General features: G+C 38.8%; 1 protein-coding gene across 4 annotated transcripts in view; it reads left to right on the plus strand.

Moving 5' to 3' along the window:
• Nucleotides 1-14,629, plus strand: part of MAP3K5 (mitogen-activated protein kinase kinase kinase 5) — a 221,493-nt gene that overhangs the window by 168,793 nt on the left and 38,071 nt on the right. For all 4 annotated transcript variants that reach the window (XM_059941122.1, XM_059941121.1, XM_059941123.1 and 1 more), the window contains 4 exons: nt 3,511-3,644; nt 11,006-11,133; nt 11,786-11,922; nt 12,834-12,939. In XM_059941122.1, the coding sequence (XP_059797105.1) occupies nt 3,511-3,644; nt 11,006-11,133; nt 11,786-11,922; nt 12,834-12,939 (505 nt within the window). The remainder of the gene's footprint in view (nt 1-3,510; nt 3,645-11,005; nt 11,134-11,785; nt 11,923-12,833; nt 12,940-14,629) is intronic.

Raw genomic sequence — 14,629 nt, forward strand, 5'->3', positions numbered from 1 at the left:
AGGGAGTTTTCCTTTTAAATGTTTTGCTTTGTTTCTGTTGTCACTCCAGGGATTTCCCAGGCTCAAGACCAATTACGGGTATTAATTATAAGTGTAAACGTGAACTTCAGACAGCATGAGGATCAGCCAGTGGTTGGAAGTATTCAGAGAAGACTTGTTTTTGTCAACTCAGAGCTTAGTCTAAGACAGACAAGCTTTCTTTTTCTTTCTCAGTGCAGTGGGCTGACTTTTTTCTAATCTACCATCTCACCATGTTATAGTCCTCAAGGACCCTGGTTTTATGTGTTCCAGCTCTTCACCTTGCATAGGCACAAGGCTTCATTTCCTGTCCCCAACGAGCATTAAGACCAAAGTCTCAGATAAGGAGTTGGTAAACTGTAGCCCGAAGACCAAATCCAGCCCCCCCACTTCTCTTGGTAAATAAAGTCTTATTGGAACAAAACCATGCCCATTTGATTGGGCTATTTACAGTGGCAGAGTTGAGTCACTGCCACAGAGATCGTATGGCTCACAGATCTGAAAATATTCAATATCTGGCCGTTTACAGAAAGTGTTTGCCAACCTCTGCCCTAGATTAATAAGTCTGAAAGCCCTTCCCTCATCCCCACCTCTTTGGCTGCAGGGACATCATTTCTTGTGATTATCCCTTTAGTGTTCCTTTTCCTCTTAATCTCTAGCTCCTTGAAGTCTTCTTTATGCTTTTATAAGCCTGGCTAGGCATTAAAAGTATTTTATTTTATCTAGGTATTTTGGACAGGAACATTTCCTTTTTAGGTGATAATTTTTTTTTAAATTTTATTTATTTATTTATTTATTTATTGGCTGCGTTGGGTCTTCATTGCTGCGTGCGGGCTTTCTCTAGTTGCGGTGAGCAGGGACTACTCTTCATTATGGTGTGGAGCACAGGCTCTAGGCGCACGGGCTTCAGTAGTTGTGGCATGCGGGCTCTGTAGTTGTGGCTCATGGGCTCTAGAGCGCAGGCTCAGTAGTTGTGGCGCACGGACTAAGTTGCTCCACGGCATGTGGGATCTTCCCGGACCAGGGATCGAACCCGTGTCCCCTGCATTGGCAGGCAGATTCTTAACCACTGCGCCACCAGGAAAGTCCAACATTTTCATGTATCTAGCCTACTGTATTGCCAAAACCAGAAACTCTTCTTCTACTGTCTTTGGATAGTAATATATTCTTCTTTTTTGTATTTTCTTGACTGACCACTTAACTTGATCATTTAAAATTTTTCTTTTCTAATGCAATTCTTTTTTTTTTTAACATCTTTATTGGAGTATAATTGTTTTACAATGATGTGTTAGTTTCTGCATTATAACAAAGTGAATCAGCTATATGTATATATATATCCCCATACCTCCTCCCTCTTGCATCTCCCTCCCACCCTCCCTATCCCACCCCTCTAGGTGGACACAAAGCACCAAGCTGATTTCCCTGTGCTATGCGGCTGTTTCCCACTAGCTATCTATTTTAGATTTGGTAGTGTATATATGTCCATGCCACTCTCTCACTTTGTCCCAGCTTACCCTTCCCCCTCCTCGTGTCCTCAAGTGCGTTCCCTATGTCTACGTCTTTATTCCTATCCTGCCCCTAGGTTCTTCAGAACCATTTTTTTTTAAGATTCCATATATATGTGTTAGCATACAGTATTTGTTTTTCTCTTTCTGACTTACTTCACTCTGTTTGACAGTCTCTAGGTCCATCCACCTCACTACAAATAACTCAATTTTGTTTCTTTTTATGGCTGAATAATATTCCATTGTATATATGTGCCACATCTTCTTTATCCATTCAGGTTGCTTTATCCATTTAGGTTGCTTTATCTATTTAGGTTGCTTCCATGCCCTGGCTATTGTAAATACAGCTGCAATGAACATTGTGGTACATGACTCTTTTTGAATTATGGTTTTCTCAGCATATGTGCCCAGTAGTGGGATTGCTGGGTTGTATGGTAGTTCTGTTTTTAGGTTTTTAATGGAACCTCCATACTGTTCTCCATCGTGGCTGTATCTAATGCAATTCTTTAAAGCCATGAAATTTTTCATCTCCTTGTCATTCTTTTCAACTATTTTGTAATCCCCATGATCTTTTACTTTTTAATCCCTTGATAATTTTAAACTGTAATAGTTTTTAAACATAGTTTTTGGCTGTCTTATTTTTAATATCTTGTAGTCAAAGATCATGGTTTTTATGATAGCTATTCTTTGAAATTTGTCGAAATTTTCTTTGTGGATTAATATGTGACTAATTATTCTATATTTTTCATATGTGTACAAAAGGAATTTATATCTGGATACAGGGTTCTCTCTGTGTTTGTTATACCAAACTTGTTATTTGTGCCATTAGGGTCTCTATTTTGAATTTGTCTGCTAGATATATTGGTTTCTAAAAGAGTTCTATTAAAACCTATTGTGGTTTATATTTGTCTATTTTTCTCTGTAATTTTGTCAGCTCTGTATATTTTAAGGCTATGTTGTTAGTGACTGTCAAAATCCATGATCATTATCCTCTTTTGGATTATTTTTTTGTGTTAAAGTTAACTTTGCAGGTTTATGAATGTTAGAAATCAGGTTTTTTTTTTTTAATGGCTAACTCAAACCCTTCAATGAGTTGAACCTAGCTATGTGCTGCCAGTTTTATACGCTAGCAAAATGTAGACAAAAGAAGGAGCTTGTGCTTATGGTCTCTCCTGCTGGTTTGTAGTTTTACATTGGGTTTCTACAGACACTTGGCTTGATCATTTGATGACCCTGAATCCTGTAGTTTAAGTTCACAACAAAAGATGTGCCTTTCCGGGTGACACCTTCAGGTCTGAGAAGGTCCCTACCAAATGTCGCTACACCCCTTTCATTTGATCCATTTTCCATATTCAACTGACACGCTTGACACTTTGGGGTTTAGGGCTGTAAATATTTCCTTTTTACATCAAAACTGAAAATTTTCCTTCATTTTTTATTTTTAAAATGTTTTTTAATCTTGGGGAATTGGGAATCGGGGCGGAAGTACAAATAATCCTTACTTTATTATTGTCAACCAGTAGGACCTCAAAATTTTCCTCTTAAGCAAAGCCTTTCAGTGGTTTTATTCTCCTGGCAGAGAGTGAAATACTTTCATAGTACCAAAAGCTGAAAAACAAAAGAAAGGTTAATGAGATGTGATAGCTATTGATAGACACGGATGCTAATCATACTCATCTCCAGAATCAATGAAAACCAGGATTCAGTGGGTAAAAAAAATCCAAGTGGGCTTTTGGAGAAGCACCTTTATGGATTTAAATACATAGTCCCCCCTTTATTCATAACAGTTGTGAAAATATGAACACACTATGCTCTGTGTTGAGTCTGTTTTTTGGTTCTTGAAGCTGTTGCTTTGAACTTCGTCTTATTCTTTCCCTTGTTAAAGCCATTTGATAAAATAAGGAAAAATGCTCTTGGAAAAAGTTGATGTTTAAAATGTGGACGGCAACTAATTTTCAATCTTCTCTCCCCCTTTTTCCTTTTGTAGTATGACTATGAATATGACGAAAATGGTGACAGAGTCGTTTTAGGAAAAGGCACTTATGGGATAGTTTATGCAGGTCGAGATCTGAGCAACCAAGTCAGAATCGCCATTAAGGAAATCCCAGAGAGAGATAGCAGGTACAGTAATTGTGACTAATGAAAGCTGTTTTCTAAGGTATTTCGGTTGTTAATAGCATTTTAAAAAATATTTTGGTAATATTCTAATTAATGAAACTCTGTCTGAAAACTCCATGGCTTTAATTAGCCCCCTCTGAGGTTTAGCTGCTGCATCATTCAGTGATTCAAGCACAACACTTTGGTGGGGAAGGATGGCATCCCTGAGGTAACAAGGACAGGACTTTCAAAGAGAAGAGAAGAGAATAGTCCTGTGTGTGTTGGGCTCAGGTTATATTGGATCATGGTTGGTTTATTATCTGGATAGATGGGGAATAAGCACCAGCAGAAATGGTTTGAACCAGAGGTTCCAATTTCTGGTCAGACATGTAATGACGTTGGAAGTCAGCAATCCATCCTAAACATCAAGTGGAAAGCTAGACAAACTGAGAAATCAACAACTCTACTTTTTCGGAGCCATTGGAAAAGCGACGTCACAGGACAAACCACCACCCCCCACATTGGAGACACAGTTGTAGGGCAGAAGCCCTATCAGATCCTCACAAAGAATGTCAGAGAAGGTCCCCTTCCCCAGGCTTCCGGCAGAGGTAGAGGGGAAATAACCATTTGGAAATACACCTGTTCTTAACGAGGCCTGCCCTCAAGAGAAACTATTCTACCAAAGCCTAAACTCTGTGTCCTCAGAGCCTAACTAACCTAGGGGAAGAGACGTGCCCAACCCCAGGCCACTCTAGCCATCCTATTCCACCGAAGCGGGGACTGAGAAACATTTGTGAAGTTCACAGCCCAGCAGTGCAGGCTCACTAAAAGACAGAGACTAATTCACAAAACCATAGAACAATGCTTCCCCTCACCCCACGCCTCACCACCATACCACTAAAGATCTATTTAGCAGAGTTCTTTTTACCTAATACATCATGTCCAGCTTTCCACAGCTTCTTTTGTTTGTTTGTTTTGGTTTTTTTTTTACAAAGCATACTAAAAGGCAACAAATACAGTTTGAAGACACAGAGCAAGCATTAGAACCAGATTCAGATATGACAGGGATGTTGGAATTATCAGACTGGCAAATTTAAAACAACTGTGATTAATATGCTAAGGGCTCTACTGAAAAAAGTAGAAAACATTCAAGAACAGATGTCAATGTAAGTGGAGAGATGGAAATGCTAAGAAAGAATGAAAAAGAAATGCTAGAGGTGAAAAACACTGTAACAGAAATGAGTTGTTCTATCGACATCTCAGAAATGAGATGTCGATAGAAACATTCAAAACTGATAAGCAAAGAGAGAAAAAGACTGAAAAAATTGAACAGAACATCCAAGAACTGTGGGATGACTACAAAAGGTGTGACATACCTAAAGGGAATACCAGAAAGAAAAGAGAAGGAGAAGAAATATTTGAGGAAATGGTTTGAACCACACATAATGGGGCCTTGTGGAAAATGGAATGGTTTTTAGGAACAAGAAAGTTGTGCAGGGAGCAGAACAGCTGTGGTGGCAGGGTTATCTGTTGCTCTCTGCTCCAGTGCTCTGTCCTACCATTTGTTTCTCCAAACAACAATTCTCTCTTCTCTCAATCTCATGATTTCTGCTACCTCATAGCTTTTCTTATGGCTTCTCTTTGTAAGGTAGCTGCTCCTACAATCAATTATTTACATTTTCTACATGTTGTGGATTCAGACTCTGAAAGAGAGAGAATTGGATTGAGTCTCTTGTTACAATATTTCTTATTCGGCCAAACTTCAATGCTGGGCTACATCATGGACTTATTTTGGCTTCGCCTCAAGTTCACGGTATTTGGCCACCATGGTACAGTCACATGATCGGCTTTCTTCAGAAAGGACACTCCTGTGTTTACCCAACCTCTCCACTTGTAAATCTAAAAGGCACCTCGAGGTTAACATGGCCCAAGCTGAACCGTGGATTTTTTACCCTCAGATGTACTTGACCTGCAGGATTCCCTGTCTCAGTTAATCTCACCCCACCCATCCAGGTGTTGAGGCTACTAGAATTCATTTGGATTCCTCTCTGTCTTGGTTTACATTACTCCATCATAAGTTCTACTGTTGTCTCAACCTCTAATGTTTTCTGAATTTTTCCACTCTTTCCCATCACCAGTCTAAGCCTTCGGGTTTCCCACCCAGACTCCTTACTGCAACTGATTCATAACTAGTCTCTGCATTTGAGGTAGGAGATAGATGGGCCCCTGGGCTGGACAGCTGGTGTTTGTCAAGTGGAGTAAAATTGAAGCCTTGTTTTCCCTAGACACTCCAAGGACAAAATTGGTGGCTGGAGCTGAACTCTGCTGAGGTAAAGAGATAAGATGACCACTCCTAAGGTCAAGGAAAACTTCCCTGTCTGCACATGCACAGGAAGCCTCCTTGGGGGTCAAAAAGGGAGGGGGCACCACCCCATAATAAGTGTAGACATGCACCCACAGGCCTCTGCAGGGGAATCCATCTTAGCAAAACGTTGTGCATGCATGTTGGGGAACAGGTCAGGTGTAAAAAAAGAAGCAAGATAATTGGCCAGAGGTAAACAAGGACCCGGAAGGACTGTCCTATATAAGTGATTTAAATCACCTCTTTACTGCGCTCCTCCTCTTTAGAGAGGACGCCTGTACCCTTTCTCTCTGGGTGTGTATTTCTGCCTTGCTTCTGTCTTAAATAAATAAATGGTTTCTTAGTGTGCTCTCCCACTTGTTGTGCTGTGTCTCTAATAATAAACTTTGTACCTGTTATACAGTTTTTGCCTCCTTGAAACATTCTTGCTTTCAAACGGGGACAAGAACCAGGGGAACTTTGCTTTAGCCTCTAGCCCCTGGTGGGCTAGCAGCTAGGATTCCTGGTTTTCATCCAGGCTACCCAGGTTCGACTTCTGGGTGGAGAACTAAGATCTCTTCAAGCCCTCTCACTGCTGGCTCTCCAAGATCACTTCACTCTTTCCTCCACTCCTACTCCACCCTTCCTCAGAGAAGGCACAGAGATCGTTCTCAAGTTGAAATCACATCGTGTCACTACCACTTAAAACCTTCAGTGGATTCTCATGTAACCAGTGTAAAGCCCAGAACCCTTAGCATAGACGTCTGCCTCCCTCTGGGGCCTCACCTTCTCTATTGCAGCCACGCTGTCCTCTCTCTGTCTATCAGGCCCACCAAGGCTCAGTCCCCAGATTTTGGCAGGATTGCCTCATTTTCATCAGTTAGGTCCCAATTCAATTCTCAGGCCCTCAGAGACGCCTTCTCTGATTACCCCAATCTGAAAAAGACACCCTTCTTTCCCATGCATCCAGTGTCCTAGGCCTCAGCTCTCTTTCTGCTTCTCCATACTTAGTCTCCATCCTTGGTGCATGACTGTGACAAGTGGCCACTCTGCCTTCAGCATCCATATCTGCATTCCAAGCAGGAAGAGGAAAAAGGAAAACAAATTTTCTCAGAAATGTCCAACATACTTTCATCTCTGTTTCATTGGCCAAAAGTGGACACCCGTAACTACAAAGGAGGCTAGAAACTCCGTAGATTTTAAGTTGGCCAGTTGTTTCTCCAAACAAGATCATAGAAAGAGGGAAGAACGGATATTAGATAGGCAGACAGTAAATTCAATTTTATGTTTTCTGTGGTATTTTTGCAGTTTCCCCTTGGTTAGTTCATGAGACATATATATGTGAATTCTTACGTGATGGTGATAGAAACTATTCATTAAATACCTAAGGGAATATACATAAATTTGTCATATTAAAATTTTTGTTAAATATTCCTTCCTATAGGTTCTTAAGTATTATATACATAGAGTGGATTTTTAAGCAATACAGAATGTTAAAGGTTTGTCACTATCAAATTGCTGCAGCAAACTCACTAATCTGCAGCAACATCACCTCCTTTCCCACCACCAGATAAATTTAAGTAGGTACTTGGAAGGAAACCACTTTTAAAACTATCTTTGTAGCTTAAGTTTATTCAGCTGCCACTGTGCACACACAGAGTACACCAACACCAATAAAGATCCATTTGATATAACATGGGTTGTTTGAAAATACTTGGCATGACAAGCCCTTCTCTTGAACAGCTAGTGTGGGACATCTTTTTGTTACCTCTAAAAGAAGATTGCAGTGAAGTCTATCATGTTATTGTGAGATACAGCACACAAAGGTATTTCCACCTTTGTGACCTGGAGAGGTTTTTTCAGGTTGCTATTAACAAGATAGCAGTTACAAAGGATAATTGCTAAGATGGTAGAATGGGTATGAATAATGCATAATCCAGCATATACTAACCACTGCCATCTGTAGTGAAGGATCATAGCAACAAAAACAGCTTCTTCTGTGTTTCCCTCACACTCTAAAAATGCTTTGTTAGAGCGTCAGAGTCGTCGTAAGAGCGAGCTGGTGCATTTTAAGGACACTCTCATAATCTGTCCCAGCTAGTTGTTCATCTCAGGTTGGCTTCCGCTAACATTCTACACACCCCTCAACTATTAACTTAGATCAGGTATTTCCACCCAGCTGTATATTAGAGCCATCTGGGGAACTTTACTGATACTGATACTCAGGCCCTACCCCTCAGAATTCTGGGGTGGGTCGTGGGCATTGATATTTTTAGAAATCCTTCCGGGAGATGCAAATGTCCAGCCGAGGTTGGGAACCACTGCTTTGGATGGTTGTAGTGGGAATATGACTCAGCAGAGGTGCTCTGGAGACACATATGATTTAATAATTTTTCAAAGCTAAATGCAGGTATCTCTATCTGTACCATTTCTTCTTTCCATTGTCACAGCTAATTGAGAAGAAACAGGATTTTCTTGTAATTCCTGTAGACAAACATTGCTTATTGACCTGAACAAATTATAATTTCATGCTAATTGAGTGCTTGATACTTAAACTTTCACTTACATTTAGTGAGAATTGCTAGGTGTTACTAATCATTTCCATATTGGAGAAAAGTTCTTATTCTTAGCCAGGATGAATCCTGACTATTATTGTAACTTTTGAGCTATCCTTTGGTTACATAAGGAGGAGTGTGTGTAGTACATTTGTTTCTCCAGGATCTTATATTTAAACATTTATGATTGATATTTAATAGAGTGTCAGGGGTGGGAGCCCTTTAATTATCATAAACTGAGTTAGCCTCTTGCTTCAGATAATTTATTCATCTTGATCTACCAAATCTATAGAATTGGCCCAATATTGCCACTATTTTATTTCATGCATATCAAGAGCAATCTTAGTAACTAGTGTTAATAGATTGTTTTAAACTCCATGGAAAAAGTAACTTGTAAATGTCTTCATAGTTGAGAGTCATTACCTAAGGATCTTCTTGGTAACACTGGTATTTCTTGTGTTAACTCATTCAAGCAATAATCAAAATGGTGTTGTCCCTAGTTGATACCTTGTTAAGGGGTTTAGTTTAATACCAGCCTTTAGTTCCTAGAGCAATTCTAAAGAAAACTAAAATTAGTAAAAGATCTAATATACAAGTCAATTTTTTGTTGTTGTTGGCAGCTTTCTGAGTAATATTTCACAGAATATAAAAGTTTGTTTAAATTAAATGAATTTGCAGGAATTCCCTGGCGGTCCAGTGGTTAGGACTCAGTGCTTTCACTGCCAGGGCCTGGGTTCAATCCCTGGTCAGGGAACTAAGATCCCACAAGCTTGGCGGCATGGCCAATAAATAAATAAGTAAATAAATAAATTTTTAAAATTAATTAATTAAATGAATTTGGGTTTTTTGTAACCTACTAATATATTATTCAATACTAACTGATTCTAGTATTCTTACTGGCATTCAGAAAAATCCATTCTGCTTATATGGATTTGCCATTATAAGATCTGAGCATTTCTTACACGTGGAACTGAAGCAAATTACGAGGCAGCATGTATTTTATGTTTTAGTGGTTAATGCCTTTCATACCTGTAGCCTCCATTGTACAACAGAAAAAAATTAGGGAATAGCTTTGAGTCTCTCTTTATGCTGACATCCTACCACAGTTAGTTATACAATAATTATATTAATATAATATATGATGATATATTAATATTCAGGATTGTTAAGAGCCTACAAACTTCATAGTACTTCAGATAATCATCAAAAGTGTTGTTCTGATTCCACATATATGCGTTAATATATGATATTTGTTTTTCTCTTTCTGACTTCACTCTGTATGATAATCTTATTTACAAAGCAGAAACAGAGACACAGACGCAGAGAACAAACATATGGACACCAAGGGGAGAAAGTGGAGGGTGGGGGGATGGGGGTGGGATGAATTGGGAGATAGGGATTGACATGTATACACTAATATGTATAAAATAGATAACTACTAAGAACTTGCTGTATAAAAAATAAAAAAAATTCAAAAAAAAATGTATGGGTACCAAAGGGGAAGCGGGGAATGAATTGGGAGATTGGGATTGACATCTATACACTACTGATATTATATATAAAATAGGTAACAAATGAGAACCTACTGTATAGCACAGGGAACTCTACTCCGTGCTCTGTGGTGACCTAAATGGGAAGGAAATCCAAAAAAGAGGGGATATATGTATACGTATAGCTGATTCACTTTGCTGTACAGTAGACACTAACACAAATGTTATAAGGCAGCTATACTCCAATAAAAATTAAAAAAAAAAAAGTGTTGTTCTGTCTGTTCCAGAAATACAAAACACTTTCATCTTATAATTTGATAAAGCAGTATATACCAAGTACATGATTTTGAGGTCTGGTCTAAAACTGGTCTTTCAGTATGGAGGCTCAGTTAGGATTGGGTAAAAAAATTATGATAGAATAGAATTGAATAGAATAGAATCAAGGAGGCTTGGCATATAAATGGTTTTATGTTTTCTACTGAAGAGCTGCTGGGCCTTCCAGTAAGTTCTGGAATGAATATTAAAATTATTTGTAATTTTTATCTTCCTGAGCAAGAATCTCCTGGAATAATAAACTTATGAAGCCAATGGAATAGAAGGTCGTGTTAATGTGGACAGTGAGTTGTGTGGATGATTTCAGTTTTCCTGGGTTCAAATCTTAGCTCTTTCACTTACTAAGCTTTGAGACCTTGGGCAGGTTAGTTATCCTCTCTGTGAATCAATTTCCTTATCTGTAACATGGGCATCTTAGTAGTACCTTCTCATGGGCTTGTTGTGAGAAATGAGTTAATATATACAGAAGACGTAGAACAGTACCTGGCACATTTCCCCTTAGACCCTACCAGGGCTCCAACTTTACAGAATTTATGTGATGAGAAATAAAGGCCTTAGATGGTCATATTTGATTTCATATATGGGGATTTTCCATTTGTATTGCTTAAATTTATACACAAAAGTCTGGCTACTAAATTAGCTCACTGGCATTTGCATGTCTTTCAGATACTCCCAGCCCCTACATGAAGAAATAGCACTGCATAAGCATCTGAAGCACAAAAATATTGTTCAGTATCTGGGCTCTTTCAGTGAGAATGGTTTCATTAAAATCTTCATGGAGCAGGTCCCAGGGGGTAAGAGATGGGTTTTTTTCTTTAAAATGTGTTAAGTTTCTACTATGTATAAATAAGCTACAAGGATATATTGTACCACACAGGGATTATAGCCAATATTTTATAATAACTATAAATGGAATATAACCTTTAAAAATTATGAATCACTATGTTGTACACCTGAAACATATAATATGGTACATCAACTATATCTCAATAAAAATAAATAAATAAATGAAGTATAGGAAAACCTCAGAAAACAACTTACTTTAAAAAATATGTTTCTAGGGCCTTGAAGAGGAGTAAAATTGAATGGGATTTACTAGTTTACAGGTCTTAATTTGTCTAAATGTACAGAAAAATTTGACATATGACATTACCTTACAGTTTATTCGGGGACAATAAATAAGTATCAGAACTGTTTTTGTATCAATCATCGTGACTTGGATTAAGGTTAGCAAACTGAGTGGTCTTTGACTGTATTTGATAATGACCATCTTCAGAGCAGGGACACTTTCCTATTTATATCTGAGCCCAAGTACTGTATCTAGTATAGTACCCGGGCCACTGTTAATAACCAATAAATGTTAGCTTAAATTCATGTTACATTATTAACATGCTTTAAAGAATTCATTTGGATAAGATTTTATCCACTGTTTCTCCCTACTTACAGGAAGTCTTTCTGCTCTCCTTCGTTCCAAATGGGGCCCACTGAAAGACAACGAGCAAACAATTGGCTTTTATACCAAGCAAATACTGGAAGGATTAAAATACCTCCATGACAATCAGATAGTTCACCGGGATATAAAGGTAGGATGAACTAGGATTCATTCTCGTAAGTTGCCTGATGAGTAATTGTTTTATTTGCAAAAGTCATATTGTCTTGTGGGTATTAATTTGGAATGATAAATAAATCCTAGAAACAGCACTCTGCCCTGAGTCAGTTATTGATATTCATGTCTTATCTCTTCTACTCAAGGAATAAACCCCTTAACCATGTTCAACCAAAAAAGATTCAGTTTCCACGCTATGCCTGGCCCTGTTTCAGGTGCCCTGTGGGGGTGGCTCAGCAGAACAAAGTTAAACAGGACATGGTCCTCGCTCCCAAGAGGCTTACAGGCTGGTTAATCTTTGTATCCTTGCTACTCAGTAAATATTTGTTCAATTAATGGATGAATAGTTAGAAGGAAAAAATAAAATCCCCACTTCTCACAAGTATCATATACTCATGCGTTGAACTAAAATTAGATAATTTTTGCAATTCTCCTTAAAAAGGGAAAATTCAGAACTAGTAAATTTATGACAAAGTCTGGACTATTGAAAGTAAGTTAATCTTACTACCCTAAAACCAACCCAAATACCCATTTATTTGTGCTGCCCCTAAATAGTCCAGGAAAAGAAGTAAAACAACATAGAAAAGAAAGTAAAGTGATTGAGAAGTTATAAATATCGTTAACTTATCATACCCATATCACACACAAATAGCCCCTACTATCTGTAAACCTCGTTTGACCTTGTGACCTGAGTAGCATATTGTGAACTGATAATATGTAAACGAAGGTGGTGTCAAGAATTCACTACTGAGATTAACTATTAAGGAAGAGTATAGAATCAGTGTCCTTTTTGCTGTAAGGACACCTTTACTTACTAGACTTTCAAGCCAACAACAAACAATATTGGAAGAAAGATAACATTTTTGATTAAAATTCTCTCTTCTCTAGGGTGACAATGTGTTGATTAATACCTATAGCGGTGTTCTCAAGATCTCTGATTTCGGGACATCAAAGAGGCTTGCTGGCATAAATCCATGTACTGAAACTTTTACTGGTATGTTTTTGCAATGATGATAGAGACCTTATGTAATTAAAGAAATAATTGCTGCATTTGAGCATAATGTGAGAGGTAAATTTAGTCTGTGTTCTCACCAACATTAATGTTGATATCTTTTGATGCCCTGAAAAATGTTATAGAGAATTTGATCTGGCCCATTTCTTACCTCGTATTTATATGACTCGCTCAGTCTCCTGCTTAATGCCGCTGAAGATTTTTTTTTTAACTCTCAATTTGTTATTTGTTTTTCTTTTCATGTCGTTACTTCTCTCCTGGTTGGTCTACAACCACTATAATCCCAACAAGATTCCTTTTTTTAACGTTTCTTTAGCCCAGCCTCTCAGTGATTCTTACTTATACTTTAATCATTTCCCATTTGGACTATGCGTTCCCTCTTTCCTAATCTGTTTACTCCCTGTGGTCTATTCCCCTACACAGCACATAAATAACTAAGATTTCAATTCAGAAAAAGGAAGTGACTCACTAACTCAGAAGCAGGGTGGGGAGAAAGCTTTCCTGAGAAATTAGGCAGTGCAGCTACTGAGCTGCCGCTGGAGCAAAATCCTGAGAGGGTGGAGACAAAGTGATTTCCAAAAAGGTGACAGTAGCCAAGAGGAAACAGAGGCTCAGAGAGATTGACTGCCCAACAGTTATGGGGAGGGCATCTGGAACTCCAACCCTGCTCTCCACTCCAAGCTTTTAGCACTCCATTATTCTGCTGATTCTCATGAAATGTTAAGTTCTTGTTATTGGGAATTCCCTGGCGGTCTAGTGGTTAGGACCCAGCGCTTCCACTGCTTTGGCCCCGGGTTCAATCCCTGGTCGGGGAACTAAGACCCCGCAAGTGGCATGGCGCGGCCAAAAAAAAAAAAAAAAAAAAGATAATGAATTATCTTTGGTCTAATATAAAGCAAAATGGCCAGATGTCCCCCTTTCTGAATTCTGTGAGGAGGTGGCATGGCCTCCATTTTGCAGATGAAGAAATTGAGAGAGAGAAGGGACTTCATACCCGGAAGTCACATGTGTTTGTAAATGATAGAACTCAGATTTTTAATCCACCCCTTGTTCTTTGCTTTGATCTTCTTGCTCCAGTCCATCTTTTTCTCCACCTTGCTGAAGAATCTGTTCTGGAAGCCTGGAAAGGGGAAAGGAAGAGAGAGAGAAAGTCTATAAGGCTTCTCCTCAGAACATTCAATCAGCAAATTCTCTGACCCCATTCCTACTCTCAACGGCAGTGGGTATTTCAGGGCACAGAATTAAACACATTTAGAATGTATTTTTTTGAACAAAATAAATTTCATCCTTCTAGCAACTTTAAATATATTTACATTTCTCTTCCTCATACTCCCTCCATTTGGCAAGAGTCACTTTAGATGCTGCCAAGACTCAGTAATTTCTGCAAAGAAAATCCTTACTTTCAGGCTCTTGATTTGGGCAAGGTGTTAATTTACTATCTGCTGCTTATCTTTAACACATTTTTTTTTAAATCGCCAGAGAAGTTGTAGTAAAGCAGTCCTCCAGGACCCCTTTGCTTGGACTTCTTGCACTGACCTCACATGATGTGATGTGTGTGACACATATGCGTGGGTCTGTCTCCAGCGCTGATCACGAGGGCCTGGGGTGTGCAGGCCTCACAGCACTAACTCAGCGCTGGCCAAGGCACAGGTATAGGCAACCTCTGATGAAC

This window comes from Balaenoptera ricei, chromosome 12 (assembly GCF_028023285.1).
Source record: "Balaenoptera ricei isolate mBalRic1 chromosome 12, mBalRic1.hap2, whole genome shotgun sequence".
In the NCBI taxonomy this organism is placed as follows: Eukaryota; Metazoa; Chordata; class Mammalia; order Artiodactyla; family Balaenopteridae; genus Balaenoptera; species Balaenoptera ricei.